The sequence below is a fragment of the Andrographis paniculata genome, unplaced genomic scaffold (genome assembly GCF_009805555.1).
Source record: "Andrographis paniculata isolate CXL003 unplaced genomic scaffold, ASM980555v1 Contig60END, whole genome shotgun sequence".
NCBI classification, from domain to species: Eukaryota; Viridiplantae; Streptophyta; class Magnoliopsida; order Lamiales; family Acanthaceae; genus Andrographis; species Andrographis paniculata.
Genome location: NW_026137596.1, coordinates 577,759 through 598,887, shown reverse-complemented (window position 1 = coordinate 598,887; position 21,129 = coordinate 577,759). Strand labels below are relative to the sequence as shown.

The window sequence follows — 21,129 nt, the reverse complement described above, 5'->3', positions numbered from 1 at the left end:
GATGGTTATCAATGAACAAGGATAAGGGAACTATTCCGGATTTAATATTTATAGACAAAATAAAATAAAAATGAGAGGGCAACTATGATCTAAGAGATTTATAATTGAATTTAACCAAGAGAAAAGTAATATTCATTATATAATAGAATATATATATATATACATGTATGGATTGGATCAACTAGGCCCATATTGTAATGGGTTTAGGATAAACAATTAATTGGATGGACTCAACTCATTTTGATTTTGATGTATATTATTTGATGTGATTTTATATATTTTTTTGTTCAGGAAAAATAAATATATTTTTTGTACAAGTAAAATTTGAAATATTAATATCATATACGTGTGTAATATAAATAGATGAGTGGATTAAAATAAATTATGACATTATTGAAATAATAAGAAAGCTTGAACTTACAAAGCATGCATGCATGCATGCAGTGGAAAGAAGTGTATTTGTCCCTAAGTAGGTTAGTGCTCGACGACATGGAATTAAAGGATCAGACGACACTCGATACTTTGTTTTTTAATTTAATCTTGATTAAGGTCATCCCAATCTTGCTTGCAGCCTTGTGTCCTGATATATCTAATCTAATCTAATCTGTTTGTTTCAGGGAATGAAATCAACAAATCATTTCTTTCTTACAATGCCCCACGCATGTTTTGTGTTTCATTTCGAGCACCATGTTAGTTGTCTCCACAGGTGGACCATTCTTGCATCCCAAAGTTTCAATCAATCTGTAAATGGAATGCATCGGTTTTAGAACTATATTTAGAAGTGTTTGATTCATTCAGACACGATAAAAAGTTTCATCGTTTAGGATAAATATAAGTTGAGTGGACTTGTGATCGAACTAAAATACAAGTTTCAGTTCTTTATATATATATATATATATATATTCACGGATGAGCTCGAATTTCTTGTTCCTAAATGTTGAATAAATTTTTGTTCTTAAAATAGAAATTTTAGAATTAGAAAGAAATAATATTGCATATAATGTGGCGAGCAAAAATGTCTAAACTTGAAGCAATACAAAAATTGCTTTTATATATATATATATATATATATCGAGTTCAATCTAACAATAAAAAAATAAAACATAAAAGTTAAATGCCAGTTTAATTCGTGAGTTAATAACATAAAATGAATTATTTTATTCACTTTCAATTTAGTGTTTGGTTTTAATCTCATGCTATTCACCAACTAATTTTCTCTCAAAACTCATGAAATAAAATACTCTCTCCGTCCCAGCGGAATTGAATCCTTTGATTAGGGACAGTATTTAAGGCGGGGATGTTTAATTAGTTAATAATAATTAGTTATGATATTATTATATTATTTTTTGTATAATTAATACTCTATCCGTCCCGAAACTAAGTATCCATTTGCTTTTTGCACGTAGTTTTAGAAATATTAGTATTATATTGAGATATAGTAGAAATAAAGTAGAAATAACTAAAATAACCTTATTAGTATGTGTGATATAAATGTAATGAAATTTGTGTAATATATTGTAAGTTGTAAGGGTATTTGTAATGTTAAGTAGACAGTACAATTACTAAAAAAGGAAATGAATACTTTGTTATGAGATGGACTAAAATAGAAAAATAGATACTTTATTATGGGACGGAGGGAGTAATATTTATAGTTTTAAAGTAAATTTAATATATACGATTAAAATTATTAAAATATATGTTTAAATATTTAAAAATTATATAGCAATTAAAAAATATATGCAATATGAATATCATTTTGTAGAGAATAAAATCTTCTATAATACAAGTAAATAAAAAAAATATTTTTGTTTATTTATAATTAACATGGATCCTACGTCATTTATGATGTTGTATAAGTAGTTAATTAAGTTGATTTATAATTTGTTAAATATATTTTGGTGTAATAATTTTTACCAAAAATAGACAAAAATGGAAATAGCATCAATTGTAGTGGGACGGAGGGAGTATATATTTTTTATTTAACATGTTAAGAACAGTGAATCTATCATTCAAAATATTAAATCAATTACACTTATTTATATAAAATCAAATATAATTACAATTCAAAATCTCACTCTTTGCAAAAACTTAATTCAAAATAAAATTCAAAACTTAAAGAAACACACCGTGAATACACAATATTCCAACAATAGTATAATCGCGCAATCGACAACACGTCGCCTTACATCGACGACGGGACGAAAGGTAGGGTGGGTTTGTGTTATATATATATATATATATATCAATCCTCGTATGATATATGATCTTTTATAGATTCGATTATAATTAAATTGGGATCTTTCTAGATTGTCGATAGGATCATTTGTGGAGGCCAACAACGATGCACATCATGTGGTATGTATGTAAAAATATAATGAGAAATATATATATATATATATATGTGTGTTTGTATAAATTTCAAGTGGGAAGCAAATGTGACATCTTGATTTGATTTGGGGCATATATATTTATGGTATTTATCTTTATATACAAATATGGTCAAACAAATTTGATTGATATGCTTATTCATATATATATATATATATATTCCAAATTATGATTGTTAATTTAGTCAATAATTAATTCAATCAAGAATAAATATATCATAACATGTGTTTACCAACTTTGCATGCATGCACAACTAATTACAAGATTATATTAAACACATGCTAGGTTCTAATGTGTAGACAAATTCCTAAACAATTTTTTAGATGCAACTGTGATAAATTTAATCAGTAATGATGGAACCAAATTTTTTTTAAAAAAAAAAAGAAGAAGAAGAAGAAGAATAAAGAAAAAAAATATTTTTACAGTGTAATGCAAATTTATTCTTCTTTATTTAAAAGTTTATAAATCATTTTATTTCAAATTTATAGGGTTATTTTAAAAAAAAAATTAATTATGCTATATAGGCTCCGTTCATTAACGTTTTTAGATGAAATAATTTTTAGTATATCATATGAAAAATTGTATCAAAAATATAAAATATATTATTTTTAGTTTATTATTACTTTTAGAGAATTGTAATTAAAAAATATTAATAGTGTTAAAAAAATATAGTCATATTGTATATTATATGTAAAATAAAATAATAATACAAAAATAAACTCATAATATGCATTTAGTACAAAAGGTAGTACTAAAACATTGTTACGGTGAGTTCTAATAGGGTTTTATTTTATTTTTATTGATCTAATTTTTCAAATTTGATATTATTCAATAATGACCACTATTATATAATTATATATACTTAGTACTAATATGCAAAATAATTAACTATATATATATTCAAATATTTATAATCCATATCAATTACTCTATATACATCTCTCCGAGTTAATTAGAATTATTATGCTAGGACTTATTCCTTAAATATATGTATATATATATATATATACATTTGAGTTCAATTTTTTACTTTTTTAAAATTTAAATTCATCCCCATATGAGTCCAATTTTATTCCATAATTATCCCAACATTTTGCCCTTTCAACATTCAACTTTCATCTTTTTTAATGTTAGATGTAGAGTATAGTTACTAAAAAATAAATAGATACTTTGTTATAAGGCAGATCGAAATAAAAAAAAATAGATGATTTAGGCATTGGAGTTTGAACTAATGACCTCACGGTGGTAAAGTTCTTATACTATATAAATGTGGTTGGGGTTTCAATTTCTATATACCTTTGGTTATAGTAACTCATCTTTTAAACGTAGGGTAAACTGTTTTTTTAGTCTCGTAACTGGACCCCTTTATCATTTTAGTCTCCGGAAGTGGAGTATGTCGCAACTAGTCCCATAAGTGAAATTTTCGCTATTTTAGTCCTCCGGCGCCTGAGATGCCCACGTGGTTCTCTAGAGTCTACGTGTCCATCAGGTCAGCGACACCTGACGGGCACGTGGACTTTTAATTTTATTTGCCTTTTTTAATTTTTTTTTGGTTTGATTGAAAAAAAAAGTAAAAAATTAAAAAATAAAATAAAATCCAAATGTCCGTCAGGTGTCGCTGACCTGGCGGGATACCTAGCGGACACGTGGCTTCCGGTGAACAACGCGGGCGTCTCCGGCATCGAAGAACTAAAACAACGAAAATTTTCACGACTAAAATGATAAGAGGGTCGGATATGAGACTAAAAAAAAAGTTTAATATTATATCAAACTTTTGGTTACAATAACTCAATATACTATACTTTCATTTCACCTCTCATTAATTAGTTAGCTGTTTTGGTATTAGTTATCGGTTCAAATATTTATTATTAATAACTCAACTCTTTAAATATATTTTACCACACTTTTGGTTACAGTAACTATGCTCTCAGTTTTACCTCTCATAATTACTTAGTTGTTTTAGTATTAGTTATTGGTTGAAATACTTTTTATTTAATAATTCAATTCTTTAAATATTAATGTTGTTCCAACTAAAAATATCATATTTATTATTTTTATCATTCTTATGTAAGTATACTTTTTCTATTATAGTAAACATAATAACACATAAATACAAAAATAACATTTCATTTTTACATAAATTACAAATATACCATAACTGTTGAGGGTTACCTAGACGCACTTGTCAAATAACGACTGCGGATTTTTACGTTGTACAAAAAAAAATTATACATAAAATACAATTGACAAAAATATCAAAATTATTTTACATATTTTTATTAATTAATAAAATATTATTATTTGTTAATATAAAGCAATACACCAAATGGCCCATTTGAATTGTAGCGGAAGAAATATATTTTACCAAACTTTTTAGTAGCAGTAAATCTATATCATAGTTTTTTTAGTTTCACTTCTTGTTAATTGGTTTAATTGTTTTAGTGTTAGTTATTTGTTATTTTTTTAATTTTTTTTATTAATAATTTGAATCTTTAAATATATTGTACTATACTTTTGGTATATTAAATTAATGTGTATAAATTTTACGAAATTTTCAGTATTTTATCATTTTTTTTTTTTTACCTACATCCAATTAAATATTTATTTTTAATTTTTTATTTGACATTAAAAATTAATTTTATATTCAAAATATTATATCAACATATATTTATATAATCACATCATATAACTATTTCTATTAATTAATTTAACTCTTTTAGTGTAAGTTTTCACTTGAAGTGTTTTTTACTTACTCTATATGTTTTAAATACCATTTTCGGTAGTAGTACTGTTATTAAAAGTTGATCTATTTATAAAAATATATATATATATTTTTTTTTATTGAAAACAGTGTGATATGAATAATATTCGTTGATTTAAAATTACATTATTTATGCTAATAAAATATCACATTCAAATAAGTACCAACTTTACACATACAACACACGTTTTAAGAGAATCTCTAAAATTTATGTCCAAGTAGGGCTTGAGTCGATAAATTAAATTAAGTTTGGGATTATATTTGAAAATAAGACATATATGCATTAATTTAATTTGTGAAAAAATATATATACATCTAGAAACTGATATGGTTTGCACTTAATACGATAGCAACAACAACATTGGGACTCGATGAAAATGTGCAAGTTACGAGCACTGGGCCAGAAATTTTGGCAGTAAATTGATGATGTATATATATATATATATATATATAGGTAACGCCAATGAAACTACAAAACAAACAAATTTAAATAATATATTTATATATAGTATATGTATTCGGCGTCGACAAGTGTACGCATGCATGCATGCATACGTCGTCGGTCCAATTAGTTTCTTGCAGAGCTAATATATATCCAAATACATTCCACCAACCTCAAATTATTTATAACACCCATTCATTTAACAATTTGCATAGTAGATCATTTCTGAAAATTAAAAAGAAAAAAGAAAATCGCAAAGTAAAGAGAACAAAAAAGTTTATTCATTAGTCTTTTCCTTATATATTTATATTTATATTTTTGAATAATATAATTATTATAATATTTTTTTTTAAAAAAAAAAACAAAGGTATATTTGATTTGGGTTATTCATTTAAAAACCATCGTGTGGGGCCAATTTTTGACCCCATTTTTTAATTATGCAGTTAATTTTACTAATTATATATATATATATAAATTAATTATTTGGCAAAGTGTTGGGAATATAAACACATATTGGATACACTCGACTGTTAGAGTGATACATAAATGCCACCAAAAGAAACGCCAAAACTTATCGGGAACCATCTTATCTGTCACGGGGGGCCATTTCACAAATACGCCAAACTCCAAGTCCTCCTCCGCAATTTCCCACTTCTTCTAACCTCTATATAAACAGCGGCGCCCCCCTCCCCTGTCTTCCATTCCCCAACAACGAAGATTACCAAACTACCCCTCCAGCCGCCGCATGCAACAATGACGATGACTATGCCCACCACTACCGACAAGACCGCCATGCCCGCTTCCGACACCGACACCGCCCCCCTGACCTTCGACACCTCGGTCCTACAAAACCAGACCGCCATCCCGCCGCAGTTCGTCTGGCCCGACCACGAGCGCCCCACTCCCGGACCTCGGGAGCTCGACGCCCCTGTCATCGACATCGGCGGCTTCCTCTCCGGCGACCCCGCCGCCGTCCGCCTCGCCGTCGACCAAGTCCGCAAGGCCTGCGAGAAGCACGGATTCTTCCTCATCGTCAACCACGGCGTCGATAACCAACAAATCGACGCCGCCCATCACTGCATTGACCGATTCTTCGGACAAACCCTCGACGAGAAGCAGAAAGCCAAGAGGAAACTCGGCGAGAGCTCCGGCTACGCCAATAGCTTCGTCGGAAGATTCTCCTCCAAGCTTCCATGGAAGGAGACATTCTCGTTCGAGTACATTGAGGGCTCCCCCGACAGCGTCGAGGATTACGTCAGCCGTACATTGGGCCAAGAATTCGACGACATTGGGTACACTTTTATAGCATCCACCACATTACATTACAGATATCATTAATTTCTTCGAAAACTAAAAATAAAAACAATAATTGTTGCAGGCAAGTGTATCAGAAGTACTGTGCTACGATGAGCAAGCTGGCGCTGTCGATCATGGAGTTGCTGGGGCTGAGCCTGGGAGTCGACAGGCGATTTTTCAAGGAATTCTTCCAGGACAACGAATCGATCATGAGGTTGAACTATTACCCGGCCTGTAATAAGCCCGACGAAACTTTAGGAACGGGCCCTCATTGCGACCCCACCTCCCTCACAATTCTCCACCAGGACACCGTCGGCGGTTTGCAGGTTTTCGTCGATGGCGAGTGGTGGGCCGTCAGCCCTAACATCAACTCCTTCGTCGTCAACCTCGGCGACACCTTCACTGTAAGAAATTCAATCTTACAGAAATAATTTCTTAATTAATTGATTAATTAATGTAATTTTGGAAATGGGGTAACAGGCGCTGACGAACGGGAGGTACAAGAGCTGTCTGCACAGGGCGGTGGTGAATGCGACGAGCGCGAGGAAGTCATTGGCGTTCTTTCTGTGTCCGAAGAAGGACAAGGTGGTCCGTCCGCCGGCGGAGCTGGTGGATTCCGGCAACCCGCGGGCGTATCCGGACTTCGAGTGGCCGGAATTGCTTGAGTACACTCAGAAGTATTACAGGGCTGACATGGATACTCTGCAGAATTTCTCCGACTGGATCGTCCAGCAGCAGAAGACGGCTAAGGTTATGTAATAAATACTCACATATACATAATACATACACAGGGTGTGTATGTATTATGTGTGTTTCTCTCTAGGTGTCTTTGTCATGGGTCGATCGTATCGTAGCTTTCGCTGAATAATGTAAATGTTGTCGAACCTTTGGTCTTAATAAATTCTGATTAATAATTTATGTCTTCGTACCATTATTTATATTTTGTCTCAAATAATAAAAAGGTACTATTATATAACTTATGTAGCAGAAAATGTTTGTGAATGGAAACTGAAATAAAATAGAAAAATATGAATTATTTATTTAACGTTGTTTGTCCTTGCTTCAACATTCTCCGAAATTCATAAATTTTGGGTATATTCTTTTTTATTTATAGTTGTTATATTTTTAGAAATATGAAATTAAAAATTTTCTTGTATGTGGTTAAAAATTATAGAAACCAAAAGGGATGATTTTTTTTTCTGGAAAAAAATAAAATTGTCTTGAGACTTTTTGATCATGTCATCTCATGTTTGGTAGCTGTGGAGGCAAAATAAATAAAAACCAAATGAAAAAAGCAATTTATTATTTTTATCTTGTCTTGTTTGAATTTATATATGTTTTTGGATTTCAAAATTTTCTCTTAAAATTTTTACCTATTGGTTATATTTTTGTATGGAATTGTAGATGTAAGATTTTTTTGGTAGAAAATCATGTATATAATTCGCAATAAAAATAAAAGCTTACAAGTATAGGCTATTAAAGCTAGAATATCACGTCTGTGTTTTATTGTCTTCTATTATTGTTATTTTCGAAATAAAATATTAAATTGAATGTAATGATTTTGTATATAAAACTAATACTTCTTGGCTAGGATATATATATGTATTTATTCATTTATTTTTTATACATAAATTTTAAAAGTATATAATATAATAAATGAGTAGATGGACAAATATACCCTAAAAATATTTAATAGTATTTTATATATAAATTAATGGAATTGTTGTAATAATTTTAAATATAGAAGTTAAAAAATTAGAATATACTTTGGTAGTCTTTTTGCATATATAAATGGGTGTGTTTGGTTTGTGATCTGGTTCAAAGGATTTTTCTTTTTTATTCTTTTATTTGAGGTATGGAGAATTTTGTAGGTAATATAAAAATAATGAATATGTGTAGTATATTAATTTTTTAAAAAAAAAATGTCAAATTTTCATAAAAAGAATACAAATATTTCTCAGGTAAAATAGGATAATGTTTTTTTTATGAAAAAAGTATTACTCCTTGTGCTCCTATTAATTTACTACTCTTTCCGTCCTAATACAATAGTTTTGTTTACCATTTTTATTAGTTCCAAAACAATAGTCTCATTTCCATAAATAATCATATCACCGTAAAACTATCCCTACTTTTTTATTATTATTACACAATTACCACTGTTTTTTACACTAATATACTCAAGGGCAAAAAAGTTATTTATCCTTACTTTTTACCAACTACTAATATAATATCAATATTTCTTAAATCTCGTGCATAAGACAATAAGACTGTACTTTTGGGACGGAAGGAGTATTATTTTTACTATTTTTTGTTACATTAATATATTTTTTAATTATAATAAAAATAATTATATATTAATATTAATTTTATAAACTTTATTTAAATTATACATATATCAATATAATATAAAATTAAATTATATATATTACAAAAAAAAAAAATCTCATAATATTTTACAAAGCAAATATAATATTTATTTTATTCTTTTTATAATTTGGAAATTCGTAGTACTCCCTCCGTCCCACATACTATGTCTATGTTGTCGTTTCTGTCCGTCTCATGTACCATGTCACTTTCCTTTTTTGAAAAATGATTATACACTTTAATCTTATTTTAAACTTTTCAATTTTATTTTTTTTAATTTTAATTAAATTAATTAGTTTTCTCAATCTTAATTTATAATTATTTATATTATAGAATAATTATTTTCACTAATACATTCTTAATTATTTATTAATTACATCGCTCCTAAAATACTGTGTCTACGGTGTAGCAGACACGGCACGTACTATGGAGGTAGTATTATTTTTAGTGTGATTTTGGTAAACTTCACACTAAAATTTTAATAGCTTATAAATTAGATGGATAATTGTATAATTTTATTTTTAATAAAAAAATAATCCTCAAAATTCTTTTTATATTTTGGGTGTGATTGGGCCCCAGGTTCCAACATGGCCGTGTTCACGTGGGCAAGCGTTTGTCTGTTGGCAAACTGTCCAATGAATGAATGGCTGTCTCTTTGCAAAATTTGTCTGCTTCCTACAATTGTGTTTTTTTAATAATTTTTATAAAATTCTATTTTGGCAGCGCTAGACGACAGTTGTTGGGATCTTGTCAGGGATTCCACCTGTTCTACGCTGTCTTGTCGTTTTCTGATTAATTAATTAATTAATAACATTACCATTACAATTATATACTTTGCGTCTCTCACTTGGGCTTCCCATGACTCTACTAATATACTATTACAATGGCTGCATCCCTATTTTCCTTTTATTTTATTTTAATCTTATTTCTTTTAATTAAAAATTTATTTTATTTTAAAACATTAAAAGGGAATATATGAATATATATATATATATAGATATGTAAGAAACCTTCAAGTAGGATGTCTACTCCAAAATCCTTTTTTTTTTTTTATTTAAATGTTGATACAAATTATTATTTTTATTTATAATATTATACTCTTTCCGTCCAATTTCTATTGTTTTAAAATATATTTGCACGGTTTTTTAGATGATTATCATTTTGTTATAAATTGACAAATTTGCCCTTAATTGTATGGTGGAGATTAAAAGTAACAAATGAATTAAGGGTAAAAATGTAAAATTTGTGTTTAAAAAAAATAGGACAATAGTTGTTGGACGTCCTAAATAAAAAAGTAAGATATTAGTTTATGGACGGAGAGAGTATTAAATAAATCTTTACATTACATTAAAACTTTATTTTAGTTCAATTTTTTTATTATTAATAAACTCGAAATGTAATATCAATCTTTAACCAACCAAGCTCATGTATTTTCGGAATATAAATTGAATTTCACACAAGTTGAACAAGAAATTTTGATGTAGTATTTCATATTTTATATATATATATATATATATTTAGTGAATAATAAAACTCATTCCTAGATAAGTGATTAGAGCTGTCAACTCAGAAATGAATCAGATCAAATATAATTTAATTTATATATATATATACTCAAAAAATTGCCACCACTTCTAACAACTTTATAAAGTAATAATTGTCGGGATGATTAATTAAATGGAGATGACAAATGTCATTCTTGGAGAATCCTAGACGCTAATAATTGGGCATCCTCATATCTATACTGAATCAAATTTTTATAATAATTCTTATTTTAAAAAAAATTAATAATTATTCCAATCTATATATATATATTGTGTTGCTTTGTGATTGGCCACAGCAAAGCCATGAGCAGTAGTCGTACTCCTGGATTTTGTGCTCTCGACCTGTCTTTTATGGATCTTTAATTTCATTTTATTTTATTTTTACCTTAGAAGTATAAGACAAACAAAATCTTGTAGTATATTATTACCATTCATTACGTTATCTCTGTAACTTTTAATTTTTATAATATGAACTCTTTGCAAATGTCCACATCGAATACATGTTATAAAAAAAAAGACAATTAATAAACAGTGTTGAAGATCTGCCCAAAGAAAGAGATGCAAACCCTATCTTCATCACAAACCTCCATATTTCACAAATAACAATAATAATTATTATTTCTTAGACTAATTAATTATTTGATTTTGGGGGTTATATGAGTGACATTCAATTCAAGATAACAATATATTGTATAATTATGACACTATACATGTTTATTTAATATAATATTGAAATTTGAAACAAATCAAAGGAAAAAAAAAAACATTCATTCGTTTCAACTTTTGTGTCTACATTGTCATTTCAGTACGTCTCATATTTTATATAATATTTTTTAAAAAAAACAAAATTACATATTTTAATAACATTTTAAATTATCTAGTTTATATTTTTAAACTTTAATTTGATTATGTTGAGACTGGATCAATTCAACAATAATATGATATTGTCCATTTTAGGCTGAGTCCGCACGGATTTGTTTTTGGATATTCTCCAAAAGACCTCGTACTAATGGGTTCACTCGGGACTCATAAGGTGTAGAATTGACATAAATTTGCACCACAAACAAATTGATTATCTTAATTTTAATTTATATTTATCTGTATTATAATAATATATTCCATGACGGTAAGATGTTACGGTCATGAATCCATCCACGTACCACAAAGTCAATTCTTGATTGATATTACTATATGCCAAATTTTAGGCTTCTCTCTCTTTCTCTCTATCTCTCTCTATATATATCTATATATATATATATGTATGTATAATAGTTTGTGGCCAGTATGTCAAACACACACAAGGGTTAATCAAACTGCATATAGGGTTTTTGTTTTCTTCCAAAATTTTGTCTTTTCTTTTGGAAAAATAGCTAATTAAGATAAACATATATATATATATATATGTATATGTATATATTAAGAATTGAACGTGGTTGCATACATAGCATAGCATGATGATGAGTGTCAAACGAAATCATGATGCATTCACTTTGATTCTTCTATCTTATCATTAACTTATTTCGTCAACTATGGAGTTTTTTCCTTGTTACTTAATCTTTTTTATTCATTTTGGGTGCATGCCTAAATTGATTTTTTTTTTTTTTTAATCGATAAGTTTCCAATATATATATATATATATATATATTATTTATGTATTGCAACTTTTTGCAATATAATTTTTTTTGCTACAAAAATTTTACTACAGAAATTAAGGGATTATTAAGTAGTAGTACCTCCGTCCCACATACCGTATTTACTACACTGTAGACACGGTATTTTAGCAGGAATGTAATTAGTAGATAATTAAAAATGTATTAGTGAAAATAATTATTCGATAATATAAATAATTATAAATTAAGATTAAGATAACTAATTAGTTTAATTAAAATTTTAAAAAAAATAAAATTAAAAAGTTTAAGATGAGATTAAAATGTGTAATCATTTTCTAAAAAAAGAAAGTGACATGGTATGTGGGACGGACAGAAACGGCAACGTGAACATGGTATATGGGACGTAGGGAGTATATTGCAGAGGAAAAGCTTATTATGTTGCAATTTTTTGAAACATATTTTTCAAGGAAATATATATGTTGCAAAATCCGTCACAAATGCATCGGGAGTTTGAACCTATGACCTCACGGTCACAAGTCCAACCCCAACATCACTAGTTTATCCCTTATGGGAAAACAAATGACAAAAATATCTATATCAGATACACTTTCACTAATCAATCAATAAAATATTATTATTTTTAATATATTACAAAAATCTAAATTTATGATTCGTTCTAGACGGGTGAAGTAATACTTAAGTGGCTTAAGTAGGGGTGAAAAAAATATCCGAAATCCGAAAATCCAATCCGAACCAAACCGAAATTTGAAATTTGGTTCGAATTTTTCAGATTTTCGGATTGGATCGGATTGAATTTTTAACAAATTTCGAATTTCAGATCAGATCGGATCAGTATACTTAAAATTCGAGCCAATCCGAAATTCGAAATATAACATTTTAATATATTTTTTTATTATACATATTTAATATTTCATTAGAAAATATTATATTTTAATATAAAAAACTCAAATTTATTAATTATATTTTAATATATTTAATTTTATATATTATATATTTAATATTATAAAATAGTAATAAAATATAAAAGAAATTTAAAAATTAAAAAATAATAATAAAAATATTAAGAATTTTAGATTTTTCGGTTTGGTTCGAATTTTTTAGTTCGAATTACGGATTTTCGGATTTCGAAATATTGGTTATTTCGGTTCGGTTCAGATTGGTTTTTTCAAAAATTTCGAATTTTCGAATCGGTTCAGATTGGCAAAATCGGAACCGAAAATTCGAATGCTCACTCTAGGCTTAAGTTACAAGTGAGAAAAATGATAGTACATGCAGATGTCCAATCTCTTGGGCCCTTCAAACTAATCAGGTACAGTCCATTGGACCCATTTTTATTTCCTTGGGCCTTAGGCTTTCTAATATATTATAATTATCTATATATTGCAAAAATTACACATTTGTTTTTAAAAAATTTTCTTTAAGAATTTTATTATATATTTTTTTTCTCAAAAACATTGGATTAATAGTTTTTATTATTATTTTAAATTAAAAAAATTATATATAACACCTATTTATATTATATTAAACTTTTAATTAAATTTAAATTTAATTTAATTTGTTTATCTAACTAATTTTAGAAAACCCAAGCCCACTTTATTATAGTAGACAAACAATATATATTACTCTTATGCAATCTTGATTATTCTACTAAACATATGTATCATCCAACAATTTATATTTAATCACTACAATATTAATTTCGATCATTATTTATTTGTGCCAAATACAAACTAGGAGTGTGGTTGGTTTACATTTCAAACTAAAATTACTATTATTATTTAATGGTTGCAATAAAAAGACATTATTATCTACCTAAAATCGTATCTAAACATTATTTATAATAAAATTCAAATAAAAACTATAATTTAAATCAAAATCAAACAAACTCTAAGATAGTACAAATTTCTTAACAACAGCGTAAAACATCTTAGCCGCCGATTGGTCAAAGTGCTCCAATCCGTGGCATCCTCCATCTCTAAAATCATCCTCAACGTCGATTCCCTTCTCCTTCAACGTTCGCGACAGCTCCACGTGGCGGTCGATCATTGGGTCCCCTTCGTACCCCGTCACCAGCACTTTCCACCGTTGATTTCTCATCTTCTCCAAAAGATCCGGTGAGATCCCCGCCGCCGTTGGATTACAGTACTCATGGTCACGATCGGCGCCGTCAGGCAAGGATAGACTCCAAGCAACGTCCGACGAAACCGGCGGAAGCACCTTGTCTTTCATCAGCCGGATTTCCGACGCCGTCCGCTCCACGCCGCCGAAGAACGGCTGGTGCAGTATCAGCCCTCGGATCTTCAACGGCAGGAGATCATCAACGGTCGAGATTGCATGCAGGCCCACGTGGTACGCGATGTTCCCTCCCGCGCTGAATCCCATCAGAAAACACGTGGACAGGTCGGCGCGGCTCGTCAGCCACTCCTCGCCGGAGGATCTGACAAGCTGCAAGGCTTCGACGCCGTCGTCGTATGCGGCGGGGAGGCGGTGCTCCGGGCCGAGACGGTACTCGACGGAGACGACCAGCGCGTGGATTTCACGGGCGATGTCGCAGCAGTATTGATGGAAGATTGACACAGCGACGCCGCCAGCGACGAGCCCTCCGCCGTGGAAGTAGACAATTAGGGGCAATTTGGCCGCCGGATCGGCGGATTCCGGGAGGTAAAGGCGTGCCCAAGTTTTGTTATTTGGGTTGATCGGAAGATCCTTGGAGAGGACGGCGTCGGGATTGGGCTGCGGCGACGGCGGCATGACGGGGAACGGCCATGGGCGGCGGGAGATGGAGCCGTCGGAATGTTTGGTGAGGCCGAAGTAGAGATAAGGGTCGGTGTTGGGATCGACGGTGGGTCCTGATTCTGAGGGGATACTTGATGAAGATGAAGAAGAAGACATTGCTAGAGAATTTGAGATGAAGAGTTACAAGGCTCCTTCAATTCATTTCAAAATTATTGTCTGCCTTACCACACATATCACTAATTATATATATATATATATATATATTAAATACAATACATATTGGAGTATTATTAGTTTAATTGTATTGGTGGAAATAGAGGAACATGGAAGATCTTAAATGAGAGGATTTGGCGCCAATTTATTTATAATATTTGAAAATGGAGTGAGATTTGAGTCGTCGTCGTCCTCCTCGATGGTCTCAATATCAATTTGACGATGAAGTGCATGGAGCTAGCTAGGTGGCCGACGTGTTCAACTTTGGATTTGGAGTTTGAGAATATAGTAGTAATAAATTGAATTAAAATAGTTTTTGATGTTTAGGTGTAATATTTTTTAATGAAAATTGGATTTCATTTGATTTTTTTTTTTTTTTTTTTTGTGTAACAAATAAGAAATAAAATTGATTGGATGATTTTAAGGTGAATCACTTCTTTGAATGGAAAAAGATCAAGTAAACTTACCGGGAATCTCACTTAACATATTCTATCGTGGAAGAAATTATGTTTCAAAAAAATTACATAGGTTATACCTAATCTATATATAATATTATAAAATAGTGGATACAAACCCTCAACATTTTATGTCACCTGCCCCACATGGATATTAAATTCGGTCGAATATTTACCCAGTGTGTATTTTCGGATAGCGATTGCAAATTTTCACATCATAAAAAAAAAAAATAATAGCTACAAAATTTGTAAGCACGAGATCTCAAAAAGCGTAAAAGAATTATCAAATTTCAATATTTGTACATGGCTACAGTAGTATATATATATTAGGTCCGAAAAAACAAATGACACTAAGCAAATAATATATAACATGCAAAACCTGAAGACATCAAAGTTTGAACCCATAACTTTACGATTATGAGTCCATCCCCACACCACCAATTCATTCTTTACTTATATTAAATCAACACTACAAGAAAAAATCATTTTTATAACAAAACTTTTTTGTCTCTAAATCTACTTTTTTCGTTACTAATGACATTAGAGACGGAATTAGGAACGAAATTACGTTAGCTACGTGAACTTTAGGGACGGAATTCCGTTACAAATATATTATTTTTTTATAGTGCAACACTTTTAGTGTGGTGCTTACAATACTAAATATATACAAGCAGCACATGAAATACTAATTAACAATACATAACTTAGATTAATATAATACATATGCAAAGTATTAACTAATGGCTCGTGACAATTGTCACATAACAAATATTATACTCTTCCATCTCATTTCAAAGTATCACTTTTACTATTTTTATCAATCCCACTTCAAAGTATTTTGAAAAAATAATTATACACTAATACTAAAATATATTTACCTTTTTACTTAAATTACAAATATACATACAATTACTTTATACATAAAGTCAAATGACAAAAATATAAAACCTCTTGTACACTTCCACTATTCAATATAATACTATTATTTCTTAGTCTATTACAAAATCTCAAAGAATCCTTTGAAATGCATCGGAGAGAGTAATTGATTTCATTATATGAGATACATTTATAAAACACATTGTAAAATGTAATTTACCAATACATAGTTTCAAAGTTCAACATGATAAAGCGTAAAGGTCAGCAATTAAAGACGGAATGCTAACTATTCCCTCTTAGATATAATAATCTCGAAAATTAAAATAGAATCAATGTTCAATATTGACACCATAATTCTGATACTATGTAAAAAGATTTCGAGTTCTAACTTAAAATCAATTGGTGTTAAGTAAAATAAATTTTCATTATGGAGTTCCTGCAATATTTCAATATAAGACAATATTCAACGTCTAAATAGTGAACGTGTTGATTAACTTCCGTTTGTAAATAAATAAATAATAATACTTATTTCTAAGAACTTTTCTTCTTCATCCCGTTGTTTATGTGGTCATGCCGGATCACTAATTTTGATATGATTTCTCCGTGGGAAATATAGTCTAGGAGTGCGGTTGGTTTGCATTTCAAATTAAAATTACTATTATTTAATATAATTTTTAATAAAAAATATTATTTTTTAATTAAATATTTCATCAAAATATTATTTAAATTAAAATTAAACAAATCTTAAAGATTTGTTTATTCTTTTTTTTTTTGATTTTTTTTTTTAATTTGTGAAGTATACAAAATTTCATAAATATAAAAAAATAATATTTTATTTTAAATTTTAAATTTTATAAAAAAGAATAAAATATACTCAATATATTGAAAATCGTGGTAAAAAAAAGATTGGCCAAACAAAGCCTAAGATAGTACAAATTTCTTAACAACAGCGTAAAACATCTTAGCCGCCGATTGGTCAAAGTGCTCCAATCCGTGGCATCCTCCATCTCTAAAATCATCCTCAACGTCGATTCCCTTCTCCTTCAACGTTCGCGATAGCTCCACGTGGCGGTCGATCATTGGGTCCCCTTCGTACCCCGTCACCAGCACTTTCCACCGTTGATTTCTCATCTTCTCCACGAGATCCGGAGAGATCCCCGCCGCCGTCGGATTGCAGTACTCATGGTCACGATCGGCGCCGGCAGGCAAGGATAGATCCCAAGCTACGTCCGACGAAACCGGCGGAAGCACCCTGTCTTTCACCAGCCGGATTTCCGACGCCGTCCGCTCCACGCCGCCGAAGAACGGCTGTTGGAGTATCAGCCCTCGGATCTTCAACGGCAGGAGATCGTCAACGGTCGAGATTGCCCGCAGACCCACGTGGTACGCGATGTTCCCGCCGGCACTGCTTCCCATCAGGAAACACGTGGACAGGTCGGCGCGGCTCCTCAGCCACTCCTCGCCGGAGGATCTGACAAGCTGCAAGGCTTCGACGCCGTCGTCGTACGCCGCGGGGAGGCGGTGCTCCGGGCAGAGGCGGTACTCGACTGCGACGACCAGCGCGTGGATTTCCCGGGCGATTTCGCAGCAGAATTGATGGAGGAATGAGACAGCGACGCTGCCGGCGACGAGCCCGCCGCCGTGGAAGTAGACGATTAGGGGCAATTTGGCCGCCGGATCGGCGGATTCCGGGAGGTAAAGGCGTGCCCAAGTTTTGTTATTTGGATTGATCGGAAGATCCTTGGAGAGGACGGCGTCGGGATTGGGTTGCGGAGACGGCGGCGTGAAAGGGAACCGCTGCGGGACGCGGGAGATGGAGCCGTCGGAATGTTTGTTGAGGCCGAAGTAGAGATAAGGGTGGGTGTTGGGATCGACAGTCCGTACTGAGGAGAGACTTGACGACGACGACGACGACATTGCTAGAGAATTTGGGATGGAGCGTTACAAAGGATTAATTATTGGAGATGATTAGATCGAAAGACCTACCTGCTCATTTTATTCCAAAATTTCTCTTCTACGTGAGCACATATGTCACTATTTTATTATATACTTACTCTATATATATATATATATATATTTTCTTCAGTGTCAATATCGATTTAACTTTAATGTCTGTCCGTCTTCTTTTTTTAAAAAAATAAATAAAATGGGATAATTCATAATCAGGACTAATGAGTACAGTGTTTCTCAAAGCATTTCTGTATACAAAGGTTCAATTTTCTTCTATTTTCAATGGTAGATGCAATATCAAAATCAAACATTTAATAATAATAAAAAAATCATGTAATCTTGTACGTTTTCATATTCCTTCAACTCAATATGTTAAAATAATAATTAATAAAAAAATCATAAGCAAAAGGACAGAATTTTATTAATTGAACATAAAATCAAATTCCAACTGCAGGAACAATTAATGGCTATAGTCTCCCCAATCATTTACAAATTTCCTATCAATCACCTCTGTTATGCCTATCAATATTGATCAAAGAAACAAACTCATACAATGTAATGTGTATATATATATATATATATATATGATAAATTTAAATATTTTTTCCTGGTTTGTCGAACTTTTCTTCAACAACATCAAATTTTGATTCAAAATCACTGTCATTTGTGGACTCTTCTTCTTCTTCTTCGTCATCATTCTTTCTGTCGTAATTACGGATCATAGTATCTTTCACATTCACAATCTCTTCTATTTTAGTTTCCATGTAGTCACTCTTGAGCCACTTAGCGACCTCCAACATACTTGGCCTAAACTCGGGATTACTAATGGTGCATTTCATGGCTATAATGATAACTTTCCTCAACTCCTTTGGATGAAATCTCCCTTTCAATCTTGGATCCGCAACCTGATCAAATGCACCTTTTTGGATATAAGGCATAGCCCATTGGATGATATCGCACTTGACTCCCCCCGGAAGCTTTTCCAAGGGCTTCCGGGCACTAATTAGCTCAAGAAGCAAGATTCCAAAACTATATACGTCACAACTCTCCGAGACCTTCCCCAACATCGCATACTCGGGGGCTAAGTACCCAATTGTTCCCTTCACTCTCGTTGTGAGATGAGATACCCCTTCCGGAATCAACTTGGCAAACCCAAAATCCGCAACCTTAGCTTCATATTCCGCATCTAGCAATACATTGCTCGCCTTTATATCTCTATGAATTATATGAGGATTCGCCTCATGATGCAAATATCTTTAAGAAAATCACAATAAATAAGTTACTTAATCGTTCTAATTTTTAGTTGCTATTAGAAATTTTTTTTTTAAGTTCTGCAAGAATTTGTAACTAGTAAATTGTTAGCATTTGACGTGCTATTCTGTGATAGAAAATATTGTTAATGAATAGTGCTAAAACTTTAAAACATGTTTGTGTAAACATAAGTTTTAATTTTATTGATAAAATTACAAAACATGACTTACGCCAAGCCTTCAGCGGCGCCAATCGCAATCTTCATTCTCCGAGGCCAATCTAAAAGGCATTTGGCGGCAAGGCGGCCGTGTAAATGTGTTACCAAGCTCCGGTTAGGCATGTAATCGTACACAATGAGCCTTTCCTCTCCGCCCGCGTAAAACCCTCTCAACCCTAACAAATTCTTATGCCTAACCCTACCAAGAACTTCCACTTCCACGGCAAATTCCATCTCGGCCTTCGCCGTCATTGCCTTTAGTCTCTTCACCGCTATCTGCAAAAAGTTTTCGATCCATGTTACGTCTAATTTTTTTGATCCTTGATCAATTGCTTTATAATTTAAATCAAGATTGAAATCAATATTTGGATATTAAAATAAAAATTGCCTCGACGCCTTTACTTGTTCGACCCATATATACGCTCCCAAATCCTCCTTCGCCGATTTTATGATCGTTGTGGAAGTTGTTGGTTGCGCTCGTAAGCTCTTTAAGACTGTACGTTTCCCATGGAGAGCCTTTGTTCTTGTTTGATGAACTTCTCGTATGTACAAATAAAAGTAAACAAAATTACCGTTACGAGAAACTTGTTAAGACATACGATTGAGTACGATGTTATTGCATGTACAAGCATTGATTAACAACGTTAAATAATCAGAAACTAGAACAAATTAAACCTGTTCTTAGGTTGTTCTTCCGACAACCTGCAGCAGGGATAACATTTCCAGAAATGATCCATTTCTCGATTTTTGCCTGATCACGAACAGCCAAGCCAACAGGATTCAAAGAATTTGTTCGAATCAAGAAATAAAGAGTAAACGAGAAAGAAGATGCAAAATTAAAATATTGTCGTCTATATCAAGGCCAGATGATGAAATTATCTATACATGCTGCAGGACAAAATTTAGCTTTGGAAATAGTGTGCAGAGAAAATCTTAGGCTAAAGTATTTATCATAATTTCCATTCCTAGTATATATTTCCTTCTGTTTGTTTTTTTTGTACATGT

General features: G+C 31.3%; 4 protein-coding genes across 4 annotated transcripts; 1 reads left to right on the top strand and 3 right to left on the bottom strand.

The window, feature by feature from the left end:
- The first annotated feature begins 6,282 nt into the window (after positions 1–6,282).
- On the top strand, positions 6,283–7,821 carry LOC127260199 (gibberellin 20 oxidase 1-D-like). The gene is made up of 3 exons (XM_051287910.1): positions 6,283–6,883; positions 6,970–7,291; positions 7,368–7,821. Exons 1-3 carry the CDS (start codon positions 6,345–6,347, stop codon positions 7,644–7,646), a joined length of 1,140 nt encoding a protein of 379 aa, XP_051143867.1. The 5' UTR covers positions 6,283–6,344; the 3' UTR covers positions 7,647–7,821.
- A 6,488-nt stretch (positions 7,822–14,309) lies between these two features.
- Positions 14,310–15,430, bottom strand: LOC127259991 (probable carboxylesterase 120). Its single transcript, XM_051287611.1, has one exon. The coding sequence runs from the start codon at positions 15,316–15,318 to the stop codon at positions 14,314–14,316; it is 1,005 nt and encodes a 334-aa protein (XP_051143568.1). The 5' UTR covers positions 15,319–15,430; the 3' UTR covers positions 14,310–14,313.
- Positions 15,431–17,565: 2,135 nt separating this feature from the next.
- On the bottom strand, positions 17,566–18,725 carry LOC127259780 (probable carboxylesterase 120). The gene has a single exon (XM_051287367.1). The coding sequence runs from the start codon at positions 18,621–18,623 to the stop codon at positions 17,628–17,630; it is 996 nt and encodes a 331-aa protein (XP_051143324.1). The 5' UTR covers positions 18,624–18,725; the 3' UTR covers positions 17,566–17,627.
- A 524-nt stretch (positions 18,726–19,249) lies between these two features.
- Positions 19,250–20,861, bottom strand: LOC127259444 (PTI1-like tyrosine-protein kinase At3g15890). The gene is made up of 4 exons (XM_051286797.1): positions 20,800–20,861; positions 20,513–20,660; positions 20,138–20,400; positions 19,250–19,910 (listed from the first exon to the last, which is right to left on the bottom strand). Exons 1-4 carry the CDS (start codon positions 20,859–20,861, stop codon positions 19,250–19,252), a joined length of 1,134 nt encoding a protein of 377 aa, XP_051142754.1.
- Positions 20,862–21,129: the final 268 nt, after the last annotated feature.